This window comes from Littorina saxatilis, linkage group LG4 (genome assembly GCF_037325665.1).
Source record: "Littorina saxatilis isolate snail1 linkage group LG4, US_GU_Lsax_2.0, whole genome shotgun sequence".
Taxonomy (NCBI): Eukaryota; Metazoa; Mollusca; class Gastropoda; order Littorinimorpha; family Littorinidae; genus Littorina; species Littorina saxatilis.
Genome location: NC_090248.1, coordinates 18,509,939 through 18,533,685, shown reverse-complemented (window position 1 = coordinate 18,533,685; position 23,747 = coordinate 18,509,939). Strand labels below are relative to the sequence as shown.

The 23,747-nt window shown below is 41.5% G+C and overlaps 2 protein-coding genes across 2 annotated transcripts in view; both read left to right on the top strand.

Moving 5' to 3' along the window:
- LOC138964152 (RNA helicase Mov10l1-like) overlaps positions 1–3,704 on the top strand; it is a 269,101-nt gene extending 265,397 nt beyond the window's left edge. The window contains exon 20 of the transcript XR_011455033.1: positions 3,185–3,704. The gene's annotated coding sequence lies outside the window, so the exon portion shown is untranslated. The remainder of the gene's footprint in view (positions 1–3,184) is intronic.
- The window catches only part of LOC138964153 (uncharacterized), a 77,098-nt gene that overhangs the window by 14,728 nt on the left and 38,623 nt on the right, over positions 1–23,747 (top strand). The window contains exons 2-5 of the mRNA XM_070336040.1: positions 17,088–17,139; positions 18,315–18,422; positions 18,968–19,089; positions 19,622–19,757. Coding sequence (XP_070192141.1) covers positions 17,088–17,139; positions 18,315–18,422; positions 18,968–19,089; positions 19,622–19,757 — 418 coding nt within the window. The remainder of the gene's footprint in view (positions 1–17,087; positions 17,140–18,314; positions 18,423–18,967; positions 19,090–19,621; positions 19,758–23,747) is intronic.

Here is a 23,747-nt window from a genome sequence, read left to right as displayed (position 1 = left end):
TACAATAACAGTTTTACACATCAGCAAATAGGAAAAAGTAACAGTTGGTACTGTGAACAATAAAACGCCTATCGGATAGGATAATTGTACGGCCATATTATCGTGGGAGCGTAGACAGCCGATTTTCTCCCCACGCCAAGTTGGCTGCTGTCTTCCGTCTTCGGTGGTTGAGGTTCTTACTCAGGGTTGCCTCCTCCCCAAGAGTAGCTGCCTTGCTGGGCTGTCGAGTCCACTCTACCCGGGTTTGACGTCGAAGTTTTCCTTCTTGTAGCCTTTGCCTTTCCCAAGGCGCACACAAGGCAGTGCGGGTTTTGAAATCGGAGTTGTCCTTCTCCTAGATGAGCGACCATCCAAGGTTAACGAGCCCCATCTGCCCGAAGCAGCTGGTTTTAAGGCGCCAGTGACCCGCCTGCATCCCTTCTCCTGTTAGTCGAAGACAGGGCCCGCCACGTGAAGGCCAGGAGCTGGATTTGACTGTCAGAGGTGTTTGGAGACACGAAGCCATTTGGAGCATTTCTTGGGAAGTAGGCGCTTATCTCTACTTCCACCCCGGCATAACAGTCCTTGGGCCCCAAAACGCCTATCAAATTTTCATATAATTGGGAAAGGATAAAACAGCGTTAATGTGTGCCCTTTTATGAGATTTCAGTCATTGTGGACAGTCTGAGAATTCAGTCAATCTGACAAAATGATTTTGTCACGCTTCAATTAAGATGCATGTTAGTTAAAAATTTACAAAAACAATATGTAACACCAATTATATAATTGGGAAAGAAATCTTGTTGCAGTTCGCCGACAGCTCGAGTCACCCACAATGAAATGTTTGTACGATCGACTGCACTTAAATTAGCGGCTACATTGACATAAGTGAAGTACATAAATGTGCAAAAAAATGTGCCCATAGAACAATATTTTTACACATCACCATACATGTCTTGAGCTGTCTTAAGACAGGAAAAAAACAACCAGCGTTAAATGGAACAACATGCTTACACTTTGGCAAACATGTGAATAAAAAGTAGTTAAAATGTGAAGTTGGTTCTGCGAACAACAAAAGTTTACATATGCATTGTGCACAGAGAAGCAAAATGTTTACAGATCACCATGCATATGTATAGAGAAAAACACTCTCACACAACGCTAAATGTGCAAATGAACTGTGTGCACATCGTCATGCTTACAATTGAGAGCTGGAGAAAAAGACAGCACTAATGATCGCAATAAAGAACACTATCATAGTTGCACATCAGTACACCCGTACTTGCAAAAAGTACAGCAAAAGTACAGTTTGTTCACACACACACTCACACACACACACACACACACACACACACACACACACACACACACACACACACACACACACAGTAGCAAACTCAAAGGGATTGAGAAAATGCAATCATGTGCAAAATGAACAAAATATCAATGTATATATGTAACAACTAAAACCACACACAACACACTGAACTAAAGTTGCAAAGGTGTGTACAAAGAGAATAAAAACAAATATTTACACATCACCAACTTAGGTTTGAAATGATCTGAATGCAAACATAGTTGCACATCCAGTCACTCTGTGAGGCAAGTACCCTGACTTTGACAACAAAAGCTATCTTTCCAGACCATCATCAACCAATTTTCAGATGCAGAACACATGTAATGAGCGCTTTTGCTGCTAGCCCTGCTTACCTCCCCTGGCGCGAGGGCTAGAGGACACGGGGAAAAAATCGCTTCTTTGCGATGTGTAAATCGGTACTTTTCTATTTTATTCTGCAGCTTAGGAAACTGCGCATAGTCTTCATTGTTTTTTTTAATGTGTGGTGTCGAGGTATGTCCGAATCATATGCTACCCATCTTTTACACATGGCGCTGTTACCTAAGCTGCAGAAATTAATTAGAAAAGTACCGATTTACACATCGCAAAGAAGCAATTTTTAACCCGTGTCCTCTAGCGCTCGCGCCAGGTAGGTAAGACGCTTCTCTCTCTTGGGCCCAGGGAGGTGACCAATGCTAGCAGCAAAACCGCTCATTGTAAAAAGTACATCAATAGTTTGTTCACACACTGTAGCAGCTAAATTGGGTGTGGGTTGTGGATCATGGTGTTACACATCAGCAAATAGGAATGAAAAAGTAACCCATTGGTAAATATACAGTGGGTTCTGTCGTTAAATGGTGCCCTTTTATGAGATTTCAGTCAATGTGGACAGTCTGAGAATTCAGTCAATGGGGCGAGGAGGCTGGGGAGATAGCCTGGGGGCAGGGTGGGATGGTAAGGCGTGGAGGTGGGGGGGGGGGGGGGGGGGGTGGGGCTGAATTGAATAGCACTGTTAGTTAAAAAGGGACACGCTCTCGACCTTTCCGGATCAACCAAGAACAAGAGAGAGAGAGAGATCGAGAGAGATAGAGCACTTCGTATACTCTGCTTGAAAAGATACTTGACGAATAAAAAAATTGCAAAGCTTGCAACATCGTTCTGCATCCCTTCCAAATCACCGGCGATGAGTGACAGTCTGAACAAGGGATAAAGAATGCTAGTGCATGGTTTCTGTTTAGAGGCAGCACACAATGTGATGACAGGAGTGACGCAAGTGAACAAAACAACACGTTGACAGGCCGCATGTCTGGGATAAAGATACCTCTAATAAGAAAGATTTTGAGCACAATCAGTAGAATTAGTGCGTCAATGAAAAGTTTCAGATAGGCGTAAATAGGCCCCGGGGAAGGATATGCACGGCTAAATCGTTTTTCTCAATAGATGCAACGTCACGTATTTTGTGGATTGGTTTATTTTCTTTTTAAGATTTATTCAGCAGATTTTAAAGGGATTTAACTGTCGTAAAAACTACCTCTAATCACCCTTTAAGCCTAAGAGCTATACAGTTCGGATTTGGGGTTGTTATCATTTCACCACACACCAGGAACACCTTAACATAAGTGTATAAGCTCTCAGTTATTCCAGTTAGAAATGGCTGTTTTGGGGTGGCGGTTTCGAGACTGTAATTCCCCACGCGAAACCTTCTTCCGCTACATCTGATTTTCGCCGTCCCACCTTTGCACGCAGAACACCTTAGTATTAGTGTTTAATGTTCTATTTTTCAAATCTAAATGTGTTGGATGGTGTTTTGAGACCGTGAATATTCTCCAATGGGTAGTGTGTTTGTATACGCTGTGTAATGAGCTTTAGCCCTTAAAGGCATATGTACGCGCTCCCGTGTTTACAAAGTGTAGTTTGCCCATAATCGATGTCAAACGCACCATAAGACCATGTAATGACGATATGTCGCCATGCGCGGACCATATACATGCATTACAGCTTGTTTTAGAGTCTCAAAAACTTTGGATGTAAACAAAGACGCGGAGTTATTTCCCTTGCGTCAACGCTACCTCTGTTGGCAAATCTATAAATAGGACGATCCAGATCAAAATGAAAATTAACATATCTCAACATTGAAGGGGTCCTAGACCACAATATTTTGCAGGGAACTTAATTTAGCATGTCTCCAGCTGTTGGTAAAGCAATTAGCGTGTATAGTCATCGAGTACATATGGCTTTAAAGCACGGAATGTGCATACGTTTGCTAGATTACAGGATTGACTTCCTGAATCCAACTGTTTTTAGCTGCATCGACGAATGTGTACCCATAAGAACTAAGTAAAATATGATGACGAACGAAATTGGGACTTCTGATACAAGGAGAGCTGACATTGAAAAGCATTCGCCGATTTAAATTCATTTAATTAAGTACCATAGTTACGAAGCATTTTAGAGCAAATAATTATAGAGGTATCTAAATTAGAGCACAGCGAATATCCCTTGAACATTTTACGGTCCAATTCGCCAGATGACATTCCCAAAAGGCTTCTTAGGTTTGTTCTAGGGCCATGAGCCCTAGTATTACGCTGGCGTTGGCTCACATGTATGTATAGCTGAAAGCTTATGGGTGTCGGCAGGCGTTTGCGCATGCGCTTATGTCGTCATCAGTTTGTGTACACAGAAAGTTGTGACATCCGTCACCCTATGGGAAGGGTGAAGGCAATGATGTTGTTCATCTGTAGAAAGTTGTGAAATCCGTCACCCTATGGGAGGTGTGAAGGCAAAATTGGTCGTCACTGAGTTTGTGTCACACGGGAAGTTGTGAATTACAAAATTGTTCAAAAACATCAGAGATCGAATTGTGCAGGGTCAACCGCAACAAACTCAAACCGAGCCATGCATACTTACCTGTATTTGAGTGACTTATATACCAGCATTTTTATTTCTTATTTTCAGCACAGGTGTAGGAAAAATCATGAACCAAAATGTTATTTATTTTCTAATTTAACATTTTTTTTACAAATGGGACCATGTTCTTTTAAACAAACAGTGACATTAAACATTGTTATGTTAAAAAAAAGAAGAAAAAAAACCTTTTGCGCACAAATCAGAAAATACATTGTACATTTTACTAAACCGTGAGTTTCTGTGGCAAAGCCCGACCGAGGAAATTGCACTGGTTTTATTTTAGATCAGTGGGAACTGAATAGTGGATTATTTTTAGATCAATGCATGCTACAGGAGTACGGGAGACAACTCCAACTGACTAAATTTGTCGTCTGCTTTTGTTTTCGATACGAGACGAAGCACTGACTTATGCCGCTGAAAAAAACTGAAATCAGCATTAGATCAAACCGATCAACTTTTATCCAAATCATGCAGTTTGTAATCAAAGTAAGAGCTCTGAAGTTGTTCATGTTGATTTCTTTTTTGTGGTTTCTTTGAAAGTGAAACTAAACAAATACAACATTATACGCACACTGTGTTGAAGTATTTACTATATTATGTGTGTGTTCTACAGCGCCCGCGCGTGGGTGTGTGTGTGTGTGTGTTCGTGTGGGCGCATGACTTTGGGGTTCACATGGTTTGTTTGTTTGTTTGTTTCAGACCCACACCCATATACACACATTTCACATTTAAACCATTAATTTTGTCGGCCCCCTGTCGATATTAATTTATCGACTAAGTTCCTTTGTGTTGCATTGTTGTGCAAGATGACTGAGTGTGTGCAAGAAAACACTTTGACCATTCACCTAAAAATTACATGAAGGAACGTCTGGGAACCTGCTGATTTGAATCAGCAAATTTTCTTGTTATTATTATGTCTACTTACATCGGAGTACAACATTCGGATTAAGCAAAGCAAAGCCCACGACCAGCTGAGTGTCTCGCGACTGGGGTGGGCTGTGATTGACCGTTGACCTCACCCCGGCATTGAAACAACAGAAGTGGAGGGGGTTATGACAAAGCAACTCTCCCGCTGAGAGGGACAGTTAGACACCGACACTTGGTACCTTTTTGTATCAGTGAACGAGCGCGGGCAGCCTCTACTGGAAGCGCTCTGGAGATAATGATAGGGTTTACTCTGTCGAGTCTTCATATCGAACCATTATTCTTGCGTGCTCCGCCGCTGGTGTTATGCAATATGTCTAGGTTTCACAAGAATTCCTTGTTTTGGTCACCGACACACTGAACATTTCTGTACGCGAAGAACTGTCACCATTGCATTTATTTTGCTCTTTTTCTCATTTTGTTCATGTTGTTTGAACACCGTGTTAACTATTTACAGGAACTTCGTAACTTGTTACTAAAACTAAAAGTTCCGCAGCAGAATCGTCACTGCATATGACATTTTGTTATTTCTTGCAATGTTTTTAATTGTTACTCGTTCTTCTCACTCTCTTCGTGTTGTTTTTACACTTTGCAAATAGTTGTGTTTGTGTGTGCTGTAAGTTCCTCACGAAACACATTTTCCGCCACTCTGCATTTGACATAATTTTAAAAATGTCGGGTCTTCTTTGTTTGAATTCTTCGCACTCTGTTCATATACATGTTACTCTGTATGTCTTCTTTGCAATAAAATGGGTATCTTTTACTCAAAGTTTCTCAACAGGGAGATCTTGCAGTGCATGTAACATTTCGTACTTTCGTACAGTATTCTTTGTTAGCTCATTTGTGGTCTTTTGCTCAAAGTTCTTCAACAGGGAGATCCAGCCCCATTGCATTTGACAATTTTCAATCTTTATTCGTCTGTTTATTTTTGTTCGACTAATAACTTCATTGTTCTTCATTGCAAAACGTTGGGTGATCTTTTACTGCCTGCAGTGATGACCATATCACCAAGAAAATTACATGGTAATTTGCATCAAGATTGCAGTATATTTCAGCCGGCCAATGATTGACAGTGCACTGCATCAGATCTGCTCTCATTGCTTTACTTATCATTGCAAGGCTCAGAACAATTCATCGCTTTGATGGTTTTATGTTATGTGCAGATTGCTCATTGTCATAATACATTAGTTGGGTGGCTGCTTCATCCGAGTCACCTTGTGTTACATGTTACTGTGATTATGTGTGGATTGGTGCTTCCTCCTTTTTAGTCATTTTTCTTCCACTGATGATACCGTGATTGAAGTTGCATTGCTGCTCCCACCTTTGATTCCCGTTTCAGTCGTTCATTTTTCTGTATATGAGTGGATTGGGGTAATTCAAATGACATAGTATACATTAATCAACATTAGACAATCAATGCCTTCAATACAGCAATTGCAGGCAGGATCAGGACATTTCCCATGGATGAATGCGTTCATATCATTGATTAAATTTGCGCATATTGCGCAAGTGAAACTTTACAACGAAGGGGTTATTTTTTCAGTCATTTGAATTTAACAAATATTTTGATAGCTGTTGTGCATGAACTTTAGTTCGTCCACGACCATTCTACAAAGTTTCGAGTCTATAGGTAAAATGGTCGGACATTTACCTTTTCTCCAAAACTGAGGTGTTATCAAATTACACCTCCGAAATTGTCAATGGCGCGGAAGCTTTCCTGAATAGGCATGGCCTTGAACCCAGCTCTAACTGCTTTCTTCAGGTCACCAATGATCTAGGGGATGAGGCGTGTGTTTGTGCATACTCTAAAAATACGACTATGGCTGCACCATTGGAACCCCTTTCATGACCGTGCCTAAACATGGCAAAATACGGTATAAAGGAGTTAGTTTGATTTTACGTTGGAACGTTCTTTTATGCGGAGTTCCATTCTACGTTTTCAAAGTCGCACACACAACTAATCCCCCCTCCCCCTCCCCCCCATGTTCTACAACATGTTTTGGCCCTGTTGATCTCTGATCAACCCTTTTTTCTTGTTTGTTTGTTTGTTTGCTTAACGCCCAGCCGACCACGAAGGGCCATATCAGGGCGGTGGCTCCTTAGGTGTTATCTACTATCTACTATATATATATATGTATAGGTTACAACACGAGTGGTTTTTTATATGGCTTGTATTTCAGTCAAGACCCAGCGGATGAATATCATCGGGAGACACGAGCCTCTGGCGAGTGGCTCTCGATTGATATTCCCGCTGGGTCTTGACTGAAATACAAGCCATATAAAAAACCACGAGTGTTGTAATCTGTATATCCCATTCTACCATCAAACACAAAGTGTAGACTACTAGCGGCACTGTTGCGATCTGTGCAGGGTAAAACTGTTGCCAGCGAGACTTAGCCCTTTTGCAACCTTAAACTAAGTGACCGTCGCTGAAAAAATAAAACGAATGAGTGCATCGATAAGTACGCGGTAACACTACTTTCAGACCATTTAAAAGCTTTAAGTAAAGGTTCATAAGTTGCAAGAAAGTAATGAAGTCGAATAGAAATTAATTTAGTTGAAGCGCACAATTCTTTTGTTTTGCGTTTCAGGTCGGCAGAACGGGCGAAACGGGTTTGGGACCCATTTGGCTTACTCGATTCAGAATCGATTCCACGTTGTTTTTCTCGAACGTGTGTAATTAGGCTTATTGACAGAGAAGCAAATTTTAGGGAACAAATATGTAGGTTTAGATTTAACCATTTGCTCCCTATTTGAAATGTATCTACGTGATAAACTGTTTTGCGAGTGTGTTTGCATGGATGAACTTAAACTGGTATGGTGTGAGGAAAACGCGACCGACACGTCTGTCACCGCCGATTGATTGCATTTTGAAGGAATATGACTGGATTACGGAAAAATATGTGGACTTACTGCAGAGCCAGGCAAAAGAGTAGACTTGCTCGCAAAACACGTGAAACAGCCGATGTTTGATAGCTGAAGGCGCACACCAAAACACACTACCGACAGATTCTCAAAAGTCGTCTGCTAACGATGCAAGGGGAGGGTACTCGTGTTTTTGTTTTGGTTCGCTAGCATCTGGTTATCTTGTAAGTTGAATGTTCGTTTTTTTCGACCTGCATTGCTTTCATAATGAAAGAAACTTTTGCTTATTGCATCTCATACATCAGATCAGTTCTGAGATTCATTTTTGCGTGCAACTGATATGGTTTTCTGAGCCGTGCAATACGATTTTAGAACTTCATACAAATGTGTCACATTGTTCGGCGCGAGGTCAAAGGTCGGGAGGAAAGTAGTCCTTTGCCCAAATCGGAATCTGCACTATCATATATTTTTTGGAGTCCATGATATATTTATTGAGCTATAAAAATACAACATATATACCCATACTGAAGTAACAGAGACAAAGAAGGGAGGTCATGGGATATATATATATATATATTTAATATTTATAAGAATGGATGTAAGTGTGTGTGTGTGTGTGTGTGTGTGTGTGTGTGTGTGTGTGTGTATGGTCGCCATACCTCAGAGATGGCAAGAGGCAGGAACAAGATAGCATGCATGCACAGTTGCACACTGCCCAGGAGCCGCAGATGTGCACCTGGGTTTTGGTTTCTCGATTCATTGTTTCCTTCCTCAGATTATGGACCTCCCCTTTATTGAATACAGCCTATATAGTGCAAGGCCAGTTCAGTGCCTACTGTTAACCTGTAGCAAGCACATAATGCCAGTGATAATAGAGACTCTCTATTGCTCCTATAAGGGGAAGAAATAAAGAAAGACAAATTAACTGGACAGTTCCAGAAATTTCTAGAAGCTAAGGGAGGTAACTCTAGCATTGTTATAACAATAACAATAACAATAACAGCACTTTATTGTCCATTAAAATATTGCATAAAAATGGAAATTTTTCTTCGGCACACCCTGTCTGCCTGTAAACGATTATAACAACAATTGTATAGGACGACACACATAAAACATAAAACATAAAAGGGATACAATCAAATATGATATTGCACTATGTAAATTTACCTTCTCATATCACAGGAGTTGGGTTTCACAGCCGAATAATCACATTACAAATATTTCCCACATACCTTCACATGTACACATTGTTTGTTTGTTTTTTGTTTTTTCCCCAGCCGACCAGCCTCTACGTGATGCGAGAAGAATTTAAAATGGTGACTGCAGAAGGCAGGAATGACTTTTTAAACTGGTTTTTGCGTGCCAAAGGGACCTTATAACGTTTACCTGAAGGGAGAATTTCGAAACAGGGGTTGAGAGGATGGATCGGATCACGGACAATTTTGAGAGCTTTCCGCTTAATGGCAGCTTCGTAGAGACTGGTCAGCTGTCGTTGGGGTTGCCCAACAAGCTTGCTAGCCGTCGCAACAATGCGGTGGAGTTTAGCTTTGTTTTTAACATTTGTGGTACCATACCATGTCACAATGTTAAAAGTCAGTATGCTTTCAATCAAACTGCGATACACAAGTTCCATAACACTTTGATTGACATTAAAATATTTAAGCTTCCTGAGAAGAAAAAGTCGCTGCTGAGCTTTCTTATAAACAGCATGAACATGATCACTAAAAGTCAGCTTATTGTCAATTGAAACCCCAAGATATTTGAAGGTTTCCACAAGTTCAACCTCCTTGTCGCTTATTCTCACTTTTTGGGGACCACAATTATCACTCTTTCCTCCAAAAATCATTTCTTTTGTTTTGCCTACATTCAACTGCAAGAAACTGGACTTGAACCATTCATTCAGAAGATCAACTTGGATAAAATACTTTGACAAAGTTTCGTCGTCCTTCAGACGCCCAACGAGGGCCATGTCGTCTGCATATTTAATGAGGGCTAGAACTGGATCATTTAAAAGCATGTTGTTTGTGTAAATGGAAAAAAGGACAGGAGAGAGAACACAACCTTGTGGGGCCCCGGTGTTTAAAACAACTTCGTCTGAAAGCACAGAATGACCAAACAAACGGTTGCTGAGGCTGACACGTTGTGGCCGATCGCATAGGAACTCCCTGATCCAGAAAATCAAATTATTGTTCACATCTAACTGGACTAACCTCTGGATAAGTATATGGGGCTGAATCGTATTAAAGGCTGATGAAAAATCCATAAAAAGAACTCTAACCGTGTTCCCTGCTGTATCTAAATGGCTGACAATCATGTTGATAAGCGTGAGTGTAGCATCTTCGACGCCTCTCTTTGCCCTATATGCGAACTGAAGGGGGTCCATGCGATCTGCCACAGACTCAGTGAGCTTGTTACAAACAAGCCTCTCCATACATTTTGCTACAACAGAAGTCAGTGCCACAGGGCGAAAATCATTTAGTTCTTTTGCGTTTGGTTTCTTGGGTACAGGTGTTATAGTGGAAGTTTTCCAGGAACGAGGCATAAAATGTACATCGAGAAAGAGCTGAAACAGCTGAGTAAAAACTGAACCAAGCTGATCAGCACACACTTTCAAAACACGTCCGCCTAAACCATCTGGGCCTGGTGCCTTACTTGCATTAATACGTGAAAAACATTTTATGACATCCTTTTCCTCAAACTGAACTGGACATGGTGCTAGAGAATCACATAACTTATCAGATTCTTCCTTATAACTGTTGACATCGAATCGGGAATAAAAGCTGTTCAAATCGTTAGCAAAAACAAGAGGGTCATCAATCACAGGTCTGTTCTGACGTTGGTCCCTCCCCATCATCGTATTCAAACCCTTCCAGGCAGCACTGGCCATGGACAGGAGGTAACTCTTATACCATAATAGCGCATCTAAGGGTGTGGCTTGATTAATTGAACGTGCTGGTCAATTATCTGGAAATTTCTCAAGAAAGGGAGGTAACTCATTCCATAAAAAAACATGTAAGTAGGAATTGATTATATGTTGACACTCTCAGTGGGTGCAGCACATGCCTTCAAATGCTTTTGAGGTCACCCCGGGCGAAGCCGGGCCCTGAATGCTAGTATATATAAAACTGAATGTGTGTGTGTGTGTGTGTGTGTGTGTGTGTGTGTGTGTGTGTGTGTGTGTGTGTGTGTGTGTGTGTGTGTGTCGTCGCCATACCTCAGAGATGACAAGAGGCAGGAGCAGGATAGTGTGCATGCACACTGCCTAGGACCCGCAGATGTGCACCTGGGTTTTGGTTTCTTGATTCATTGTTTCCTTCCTCGGATAATGAACCTCCCCATTATTGAAAACAGCCTATATATATTGCAAGACCAGCGCATCGCCTACTGTTCATCTGTGGCAAGCACATAATGCCGGTGTAATTAGAGACTCTCTATTGCTCTTATTAGAAGAATACATGAAGACAATGAAACCAATCAGGAAGGTTCTAGAATTAAAGGGAAGTAACTCTTGCTTTGTTATCCCTTGAAGGGAGGTAACTCTTGCCATGCAAGAATATACCTTATCATTCTCAAAGTGTGTAAATTAATAAAGTTTAACCTTTTGCTTAATCACCTCGAACTTTCTGAAAAAAGGGAGGTAACTCATAGCATAAAAGAAATGTTAGCAGGAATTGGATTTCTGGTGACACTCTTAATGTTTAGCACATACATGTATGTCTTCAATTGCTCTTCAGGTCAAATATATTTAAAATGTCCTAACGTTTTCAATTCTCAAATTAGCAAGGGAGGTAACTCCTTTCCGCAAAATGTTTGATATGAAGATTTTGTTACATATTTTTCTCTCTTTCGTGGTTCTTTGATATTGAATTAAAAAAAACCACCTCCTGTATGATGGTTCTTGGAATAAATTACAAAGGGCTCTGCTATTTCCCCGGGCGAAGCCGGGCCCTGACTGCTAGTATCTTTAAAACTGTTGGTATCCTCATTCGAGAGACTGTCACGACGCCACTGTGAAAGGTACCTTCGATCTCAGAGATTGATGATTTGTCCGAATTGAAAGAAACCGTCAAGTGGTCAGTCCTACCGTTGTTCGTGTCGTCTCAAAGCTGTTAATATGGACGTATTACATCGTATTTTGACTGGTTGCCCTGATAACATAGACACATTTATTGATTGAACATTTCTTCCTTTACATAGGTCATTTTTTGTCACAAATATTGCTTCTCTCTCTCTCTCTCTCTCTCTCTCTCTCTCTCTCTCTCTCTCTCTCTCTCTCTCTCTCTCTCTCTCTCTCTCTCTCTCTCTCTCTCTCTCAATATTCTTCCGTCGTATTGATCAGTAGCAGACGAACTTTTGCCCCCGTGTTCCAACATTAAATATTGTATGAAGTTCGGTTGTGTGGGGCAAAACGGCGAAAAAAAGCAAATGCGCACAGCCCTTCAATTTCAAGACGAACTGGTTTGATACACCGTTTTGCCTCAGACAACCGAACTTCATACAGTATTTAATCTCTCTCTCTCTCTCTCTCTCTCTCTCTCTCTCTCTCTCTCTCTCTCTCTCTCTCTCTCTCTCTCTCTCTCTCTCCGTGTCATATCTCTCTCTCTCTTTCTCTCTCTCTCCTCCGTGTCATCTCTCTCTCTCTCTCCTCCGTGTCATCTCTCTCTCTCTCTCTCTCTCTCTCTCTCCCCCGTGTCATCTCTCTCTCTCTCTCTCTCTCTCTCTCTCTCTCTCTCTCTCTCTCTCTCTCTCTCTCTCTCTCTCTCTCTCTTATTGAGTAGCAGTCGAACTTTTGCTGAGATATTGTTGATGATTGACCGACGGATTGCAGTCTTATTGTCTAAGTGGCCGAGTGTGTAGAAATCCGAAAGGGGAACAACTCCTAGTCTCTCAAAAAACAACCCAACTCATGGATTTTATTTTGAATTTCGTGTGTTCAATTAAGCCTATAGTTGTTATTTTGAATGCGGTATGTTTGTGTTGTCAGATCCGGATATGTTATGTATATTTTGTACAATTTCGGAACCTTTCAAAAATTGTGCCCACAAAGTGTATCTTCTCAACCCATGAGCTATTGAAGATTTTGGCTGGTTGCTGGGTAGTTTTTGTTTTGGTTGATGGGTGATTATTGAAAATAAACACCCCTTCCAGTTTACAGATTGAAAGAAGCAGAGGGGGGGGGGGGGGGGATAACGTATATTAATGACCAGTTTGTTTAGGGGGTATACCTGGATCTTGCCCTTGAGGTAATACATATGCATAAAAACACCTAGTGTGATCCCTGGCATAGGTAAGTTATCCTTGGTTAAAGCTTGCAAAACCTAGCTAGCTAGAGACACTCCATTGACTTGACTGTCCTTCCATTTCAAAGACTATAGTGTTTGCCGGCAAAGAGACATTCTACACCGGTTGCCATGGACACGAGAAACTTGGCAGAAAATTGCCTCTGAACTTTCAGTGGCTTTTTTTTCTTCTTCTTCTGACGTCGTGTCCATTTTATTTTTATGTCTCTCATGCGTCTCCAGTCTTTGTACGGGTTTCAATCGATAGGTGCTGACGCATGCAGACACGTCGCGTTAAAATATTTTGTGAGCTGCAGATTACACTTGGCCATATAACCAGTTTCGTCGCATAATCAGGTGTGTGTCCCTGTGATAATACGTTTGTTTTGCTGTGTGACTATTCCTGCATACATAAATAAATATTGTTGAATTTTGCCTTTCTGTATCGTGAAGAAATACCATACTTCCCGTGTGAAGATAAGGCGCCGCAGATCTGTCCAGTCTTTTAGTTGGGGTACTAGAGTCGAACCTGTCTATAACGACCACCAAAGGGACCGACCAAAAGCGGTCCATCGTTCTGGACAGGTGAAGTATATGTTGAAGAAAAACTCGTCTGGGATTCTTTTGAGAGGTCTTTGTGAACAGGTGGTCGCTTTGGAGAGATGCTCTCGAAGGCAGGTTCGATTGTGCAAGCATCCTTCCAAGAGATCAAATACTTTCCAAAAAGCTACAGCCTTGCACTGCTTTTAGTGCAGAGAAGGATTCTTTTGTCGAATTAACTCGCACATTTTGTTCACATGTATTCCGCGTTATGTCCACTGTGCACAAACAGGAGCCAGGCTGTGCAGCAGGTTCTTTGTCCAAGCGAAAGAATGCCGTTGTCGCAAATAAAACCCTGGAGGGTTTCATGGGGATTTACAAGATAGTTGACACAAAAACAAAATGCCTTACAGGATACAATTTGTCCGATAATTATTGAGAATTTTGTTTTTAATTTTAAACAAGGTTTTGCTAAATACTGGAAGGTAAAGACATAGCAAGTTATACATTTAATATCTGAGTGAAGGTCATAATGACTGTGTTCTGAGAGAAATACATATTTGTCACTGGAAAGATCTCACCGTTACTGGATCAGCCAGCAGTTATCGCCCTTGGGTGCAGATCTGTTTTTCTGATAATTATAAGGTGTAATTGTTGACAATTTGCAATTGGCAAATTGTGACATCAAGGTTTAGAATTAAACTGCAGACGGTGTTCTCATACGTTTGACTTTATTTAGTACAGGAATTGCAATAGATAATTTTGAGAGAGAGAGAGAGAGAGAGAGAGAGAGAGAGAGAGAGAGAGAGAGAGAGAGAGAGAGAGAGAGAGAGAGAGAGATAGAGAGATAGAGAGAGAGAAGTCCTTGACCTATCTGTTAATTGAAAAGATTTATGTCTATGAGCGTGTGTCTTTTCTACATTTACACTTACATCATCAATAGCGGTTTTATGTGTTAATTTATTCAACCCTTCCCAAGATCTGAACACGCCCAATACCTGCAGCTTACTCATTTAATGTGGGGAAGGATGATTTTAGTTTTTTTTTAAATTATGTGTAAACATTGTGTCATATGAGGGTTTAAAGAACTAACTTTTAATTTAACTGGTTTTATTTTAATCTTTACTCTCATATATAACTAATTCTAAGGCTCCTGTGCCCGATAATATAGATGTACCTTATAATGCTGGTTGTACACCTTTGTACACTTAGAGACGACTAAGTTGAACATTCGGTGTATGTAATATTACAGAGGTTTGAATATGATAATATGTACATCTATACATAAGCGCTGCAAGTGTGCAATGTTGAAAACTATTCCTTTAAGAGGCGTGCAAAGTGACGCGAAGAATTTTTCACAGAAGAGGATAAAAAGGAATAAATAAACGAAACAAAGGAAGGAAAGGAAAGTGTTAAAAATGTGTGTTATTATAATCAATCAAACAGACACTTTGTTAGACGCAGTTTTGGAAATATTTTTTTGCGAATTCAACAACAGTTCCAACATCAACACCAACAGCTTCTATACCAGTACAATGGAACCCCCCTTTTAAGATCCCCCAATTTCAGACTGCCTCCTTTTTAAGACCTTGTTTTGTTCTCAGAAATTTCAGTTCATAACCTCTGTAAATGTACCGCCACTTTTTGACTCCCTCCTTTTTCAGACCTGATTTTCCCTGTTTTTGGAGGTCTTAAAAGGGGGGTTCCACTGTACTAAATGCACTCTCAGGGTTCAACCGACGCCGAACGTTGAACTAAGAAGGATAACAAGTCTATGAAAGTCGTTTTTGGTAGGATACAATTGGCTGACCTAGTTTCTTGTGTGTATTCATAATAGGTCTAATCGCGACGGTATTCGTCGCTTTGGAAATGCATTACACCTTGTCGAATGTCACTGACCTGATTTCAACATTTTGTTTATTCAGTGTTATTTATTCGCCTCTGTCAGCGCTTAGTTATTATTGTGGTTGATGGTTTTTTGATCTGGCGTCAAGAGGTAAACACTCGTTCCTGTTTTAGCGATCGTATCAACCGACACCAACGAATCTGTTCTCGATTTCAAATGCGTCCTTCCACACTGAAACTGACCATGCCTCTACAGCCTGACTGCGTTCTGTAAAAGTTAGAATGTTTCATTCTAAAAATAATGTGGTTACTGACAGCTATGCAAACCTATGTACAATTTAATTCAGAAATATATCACTCTGCATTCAGGGAGTTAAGTTTTAGTATATAGTATTCACACACACACACACACACACACACACACACACACACACACACACACACACACACACACACACACACACACACACACACACACACACACACACACACACACACACACACACACACACACACACACACACACACACACACACACACACACACACACACACACACACACACACACACACACACACACACACACACACACACACACACACACACACACACACACACACACACACACACACACACACACACACACACACACACACACACACACACACACACACACACACACACACACACACACACACACACACACACACACACACACACACACACACACACACACACACACACACACACACACACACACACACACACACACACACACACACACACACACACACACACACACACACACACACACACACACACACACACACACACACACACACACACACACACACACACACACACACACACACACACACACACACACACACACACACACACACACACACACACACACACACACACACACACACACACACACACACACACACACACACACACACACACACACACACACACACACACACACACACACACACACACACACACACACACACACACACACACACACACACACACACACACACACACACACACACACACACACACACACACACACACACACACACACACACACACACACACACACACACACACACACACACACACACACACACACACACACACACACACACACACACACACACACACACACACACACACACACACACACACACACACACACACACACACACACACACACACACACACACACACACACACACACACACACACACACACACACACACACACACACACACACACACACACACACACACACACACACACACACACACACACACACACACACGTACACACACTGTATATTGATGCGATGGTTATCGTACTGTACTCAAGGTACACTGACCTTGTTTCTCTTTTCTTCTTTGCAGGAGAACATCAACTGTCAGGTCACGAAACGCAGTCAATACTGTATGCATAGAGGTAAGTACAATCCATGTCTTGCCTCTTGCAACCGTCATTTCCCTCGTTGTTTCATGTCATATGAAATGTCCAGAAATTGTCTTGTCCGGCATGTTGTCATGGTTTTCTGATTTGTATCATTGTTGACTCATTGTTTGGCCGTCTGTCGGGAAGGCCGTCCTTGGACGAAATTGACGAACTTCACGTTGAACTTTCTTCGGATATTTTACACACTGCTCGGTTCGGATGACCTCCAGACATAACGCAAGTTTGCTTGACCATCGCCAAATTTGAAGGTCACATCGGGGTCGAATTACGAATACGAATACGAATACGAATACTTTATTATCTCATACAGAGAAATTTCAGTGTGGTGCACATTAAAAGACAAAACAAATAATAAGACAACAGATAAAAATAAAAATTCGAGTAAAAGAAGGAAAATAATCAATGGCTAAAAGATTTATGAAGCTATGAAGCTTTGAAACTTACTATGCTTTTAGAGGTTGACTACTTCAAGGCATTACGCTAGCTAGGTAGACCCTTGTCAAATGTGAAGGTCGCAGTGGGGGTAATGTTCGAGAGGAAATAGGAAATTGTCATTTTCATTGTTGATTTTTAAGCTAGGGCTGTCAAACTTCACCAAAGTCTGGTGGGCCATCATCAAATGTCAAGGTCACTGTGGGGTCAAGTCATGGTCGAAAAAAGAAAAGAAGAATGATCTTGACATTCTTTAAGCTGTTTCTTTGAAAATTGGCATACTTCAAGGATTTGATGATCCATAGACATGACCGAAGTTCGGTTGATTTTTTTAATTCTCAAGGTCTCAATGGGTTCAAGTTCAGGTCAATAAGCAGGAATTTATACGATATTTCACATGACACGAAGCTCGAAGGAGAATTCGATTTTGTTGTTAAAAAACAAACGTCCTTCCAAAAGTGGGCATTGCGTTGTCGTGAGGGCTCAGAAGATGTTATGACGGCGAGGAATGTGCCATCCAAAACAAAGAACATCAACCTCCTGGTCCTAGGAACTTCTAAAGTCAGAGCCCAAGGACCGCCGTACATTAAAGTAGCTGCTCATTGTTTGAACAAGGGACCATCAGCACAAAAAAGGAACGCTGCTTAGTTGGCACATGTGCACAATTCCCTTATTAACCGGGATGGTGAATTCAGTGATTATTATCATCATTGCAGATGAATCGGCACTGGATCATCCCAACAGCCCCCGTGACCTAAAGATCCAGCAGAAACAAGTGGGGAACTACACTTACTTCAACGTCACCTGGCAGGCGCCCTATGACTGTGAGTTTTTCTTGTATGTTAATAATATACGATACCGATGCATGCACAGCCCCCGTGACTTGAAGATCATGCAGAAACAAGTGGGAAACTACACTTACTTCAACGTCACCTGGCAGGCACCCTATGACTCTGAGTTTGGGTTGTAGGTTAATGATGTACGATACCGATGCATGCACAGCCTCGAGGTGACTTCACGTTTAATTTCCTACTGGTGATATCACCAAGATACAGAGACACACTTCGTGAGACACACTCCGTTTTCGATATTTTTTAGTTCCTCGGGAGATATGCGGGGGAAGACAACACTTTTTTGTCCCTGACGCCATTATCGCGCGTCAAACTGTGTGTGTGTGTGTGTGTGTGTGTGTGTGTGTGTGTGTGTGTGTGTGTGTGTGTGTGTGTGTGTGTGTGTGTGTGTGTGTGTGTGTGTGCGCCGTGACCGTTTGTGTGTTTGCTTGTGCGCGTACTTATGTTTGTAAATTCGTGCCCGCAAGTCTGTCAGTCTGTCTGTCCGTCAGTCTAACGGACTAAATGTCTGTGTGCAGATTCCTACAGGGCAGTGAAGGGCTACGAATTGATGGTCACGACTTTTGGCGCCATGCGCGAAACGAATTGTTTTTTCGTCAATCTCTCTTCCACGAACTGGACAGTGGTTAAGAACATTCACGTTAGTATACGTGCTGTGTCTTGAGGGAAGAGAGAGAGAGAGAGAGAGAGAGAGAGAGAGAGAGAGAGAGAGAGAGAGAGAGAGAGAGAGAGAGAGAGAGAGAGAGAGAGAGAGAGAGAGAGAGAGAGAGAGAGAGAGAGAGAGAGAGAGAGAGAGAGAGAGAGAGAGAGAGAGAGAGAGAGAGAGAGAGAGAGAGAGAGAGAGAGAGAGAGAGAGAGAGAGAGAGAGAGAGAGAGAGAGAGAGAGAGAGAGAGAGAGAGAGAGAGAGAGAGAGAGAGAGAGAGAGAGAGAGAGAGAGAGAGAGAGAGAGAGAGAGAGAGAGAGAGAGAGAGAGAGAGAGAGAGAGAGAGAGAGAGAGAGAGAGAGAGAGAGAGAGAGAGAGAGAGAGAGAGAGAGAGAGAGAGAGAGAGAGAGAGAGAGAGAGAGAGAGAGAGAGAGAGAGAGAGAGAGGGTGGGTTGGTTTGCTTGTTTGTTTTTTGTGTTTGCATAAGCTAATTGTCATATCCAACCCATTCATTTTTTTCCACAACAGGATGTGGTCTTCTTCATGGACTGTTGGCGTGTTCTGACCGCGTGGTATAGGAAAGCTCATGTGAAGATATTCAGTTACCCAAAGTTGAAGGATAAACATGATGAAAAGTCCGTGGAAGCCGAAATCTATCCAACAAGTAAGTAAAAAGCTGTCTGTAATAAATAACCTCTCAATCATCAAATAACCTAGTATTAATCTGTTTCGCCGTCATGTCGTACAACTTAATTCCCGACGAAGAAGCAGGGGTTGTCGTGAATTTCTTTGATTTGATGACGCAAACAATACATGTTGTCATCATTTTCACGAGTTTTCATTCACAAGCACCTGGGAAATAAATCTCATGTTCCACATGCAATAAATCCCTGGTTACCATAGTTGCAGGAAGCAGGTTATACATGAATAATCAAAAGCAAACCCAATAGAAACGCTCGGGGATTCTTCGGCTCTTTTCATTGGCGTTTCCCCAGACCTAAACAGACGACACGACACTGCTTTGCAAAGTTCCAAAAACGAACTGGCAAACTGGCAAACGTAAACAAAAAACAAAACTACTTCATGAAAGGTCATAAATTCATCACAAACAAATGAAACCTACCGATATGTTTTGTCTTCTTACAAAGTCATGGAGTGCGTGTATCTGTGTTTCGATACACAGACGTTCGGAGAAACACGAACGTCAAGTTCAAGTCAAACCAATTGACCCCTGACACACACATTTTGACCCGTGCACAAGACGCTGTATCGATAAACGAAGCGCAAATAAGAAATAATGATAAAAGCAAAGAAAATAGCAACAAGATATGCAAACATCTAACAAAGCCGAGCAAGCAGAATGACAGGTCTAATGAAAAACAAAGAGGCACTGAGTCGGAAACAAGATCGCGATTCTTTCCTTCGCTGCACGACGCAAATCTTCTGTGACCCAACGTACGTAGCTTCCACATTCGATCACTAAGCTTAATGTTTACAACTGAAAGCCGAGGGGGTGGAATACCGAGATAAACCTACAGAACTGTGCATCCTCAAACCTGACATATTCATCCCAACATTTTATGAACTCAAAAACACAGAAAGTTGCTTTCACACGCCAGCTTTGATTGCCAGTGGTTATGAAAACGGAACTCGTGAGGTTATCAAAACGGAACTCGTGTTTCAAAGCATGGCTCCCTGTGTTGATTGTGCACTTATTTTCTCACTACCAAAATGATGACAAAAACGATGTTTGGTGGTTAGTTGTCAGACCAGCTTTTTTGTCGGTCCTCGGGGGGGCATAATTATCGACTTTTGTTTCATGCAAAATGGCTAAAATGTGCAAGGCACATGAAAATTTGCAATATTTACAGTAACTTTTACAATGAGTCTAATCAGTTATGTAAAATGTTTAAGTGAATATATGTACATGTATAATCAAGCAAATCTACAGAAAAAGTAAACTATCTGTCTGTCCAAGTAAGTGAAAATTCTGTCTATCCGACCAAGGAAAACATCGGTCTACTGAAGTGAATAAAATCCGCCAATCAGAGAAAGGAAACAAACTGTCTACCCAAGCAAGTTTGAAATCTGAATATGTAACCAATTGAATGCAGAAATGAATACAAAAGCAAACAAACAAACAAACAACAGAGACAAACAAATATGTGAAGTAAGAAAAACGTGTGCAAGTGAGCAGAAAATTTGCTTTAAAAAAAACAACAAACGAGCAAGTAAAACATTCTGTCATCAAAGTTAGTGAAAGGCCAAACAGACAGGCAAGACAGATGTGGCTTGCTAGAAGTGATTGATACTCAGGGTATGTTTTCCTTTTGAATAGGACTACCGATGACTCTGTAATCATTTTTACCGACAGTAACTATAGCAGTTTGCTACATTTGTTTGTCAAAAATCAATAGTGGTTATCCTCAACATCAAATTTAATGGATGACTGAAGTTTGTGAATAAGTGTATGTTTGCCAAGGCCGAGGTTGTTGACCCATTTTTTGGTGTCGGTAATAACGGTTCGTTGGTAATTCTTGCTTTTGAAGTTTAAAATAATGCCATCCAGTCATCGTTTAGAATCAATAGTGATTCTTTAGTTTATTTATTTAAGATTAGAATCCACTGATCAGGTCTGATTGTTATCGAAGATAAAAGTCTACTGGTGAAGCGGCGAGATATTAGAATACTTGACCGCAACACGGTGGCCTAGTGGTAAGGCGTCCGCCCAGTGAGCGGGAGGTCGTGGGTTCGAACCCCGGCCGGGTCATACCTAAGACTTTAAAATTGGCAATCTAGTGGCTGCTCCGCCTGGCGTTTGGCATTATGGGGTTAGTGCTAGGACTGGTTGGTCCGGTGTCCGAATAATGTGACTGGGTGAGACATGAAGCCTGTGCTGCGACTTCTGTTTTGTTTGTGGCGCACGTTAAATGTCAAAGCAGCTCCGCCCTGATATCACCCTTCGTAGTGGACTGGGCGTTAAGCAAACAAACAAACAAACAAATTAGAATACTTGTTTGCCGAGAACGTTGACCCAGTTTGGTTGTCAACAAAAGTTGATTGGTTAGAGCACCACATTGACCTACTTTAGGAATTCATGGCTGGCTGAAGAGACGGTAATGCAATGATCGCAGCCGTCATGATCAAAATCAAGTATTTCTTCGAAAGTTGGAAATCTGATACTCACGTGTACCGGTAACTCTGTGACGCCAACCACAGTGTTTACATTATAATTGTCAAAATATCAGCCGTAATGGTTGTCAGTTTGATTTTCGGTATTTCGAATATTCTGTCCCGGTAAATACCGTATATTTGCTGTTAATGTTATCCACCAACCATACTTCTCTGCTACTACAACTAGTTCTACTTCCACTGCTTGGCATAGCCAAAGGTTTAACATTTGAGTTTAAATGATATTTTTCGCGATCACTCTTAAAAAAAAAAGAAGTAAATTTTAAGGGGCTTATTGTCCGTCAGGTCTTAATTGCCTATATTGGACATGAATTGGTTTATACGATTCGAGTTTTTACGCCCTCACGGCTTTTGATGTATGCGTGTTTAGGTGGTATCAGCCATCTGCACTTATGGTAGAATGACCAAGATCTTTAACGTGCCATTGTGGTGACACGGGGGTGGGAGATGGATACCGTCTCTGGGTCTGCACATAAAGTTGACTCGTGTCCGTCCCGGCCCGGATTCGAACCAGCGACCTTTCGATCACAAGTCTGGACAGTGCTCTACCACCTGAGCTACCCGGGCCCCCCAGCGATCACTCTTGATCGCAAGAGACAGTTTTATATGACACAATTTTGCTGCGGGGGTTCGGCATTAGAATCGTAATTCCTGCGCAGTAACTTTGGCTGCTTTTTGTTTCGCTTTAACATCGTTTGTAAATGTTTAAGTGCTATCAGAATCTGAGGCGATGTTTTTAATGCACACTTTCAAAGCGCTACCAGCCGTGTCTTTTCATAATAGATGACGATGGTACATTGTTAAGCCTCTAGTCTTGGGTTAACAATTGCGTTAGAATCTCCTTTGAGGGCTATTGGGGTAAAAAAGAACATTGGGATTGTTTTATTTGTTTGTTAAGTGAATTATTCATACATTTTTTTGTGTAGAAATCTAGCAGCGCTGCCTACTTTGTTGCACAGAGGCTGTATTTATTTGCATTTAACCATACAGCGCCAAATAACCTCGGATTGTTGAGTTCTCCCTTTTTGCTGTTTTTCTTTGTTACTATGCGTGCTTTGTCTTTCTTTTGGGAAAACTTTCCCAGACAAATGCGCATTAATCCAAATAGAGCCGAATAACATCTGATCGTTTTCCCCCCTAATATTTTGTCAGTTTATTTTTCTCTTTCTCTGTGGACATTTTTTCTAGTGAAATTCGGTCAGGACTCCCTAGTGAGAAAACACTATTACTCACAGAGTTCAAAGAAATGGGAATTATTTTTCTACTTGTACCGAAACAGTACCTTCCAGTGATAGTCCCTATAGATTTGAACAATGCTTGTTGGATGACGTTTGCTCACACTCCGCCTCGTGAAAACAGTTCACATCACTGTCTCGCAACCGGCCAGGCTTCAACATGGGATAAGAACTTCTCTCCACTTGGTCACATACCAAAAATCAACACCCTGACTGCTTGCTGTGAT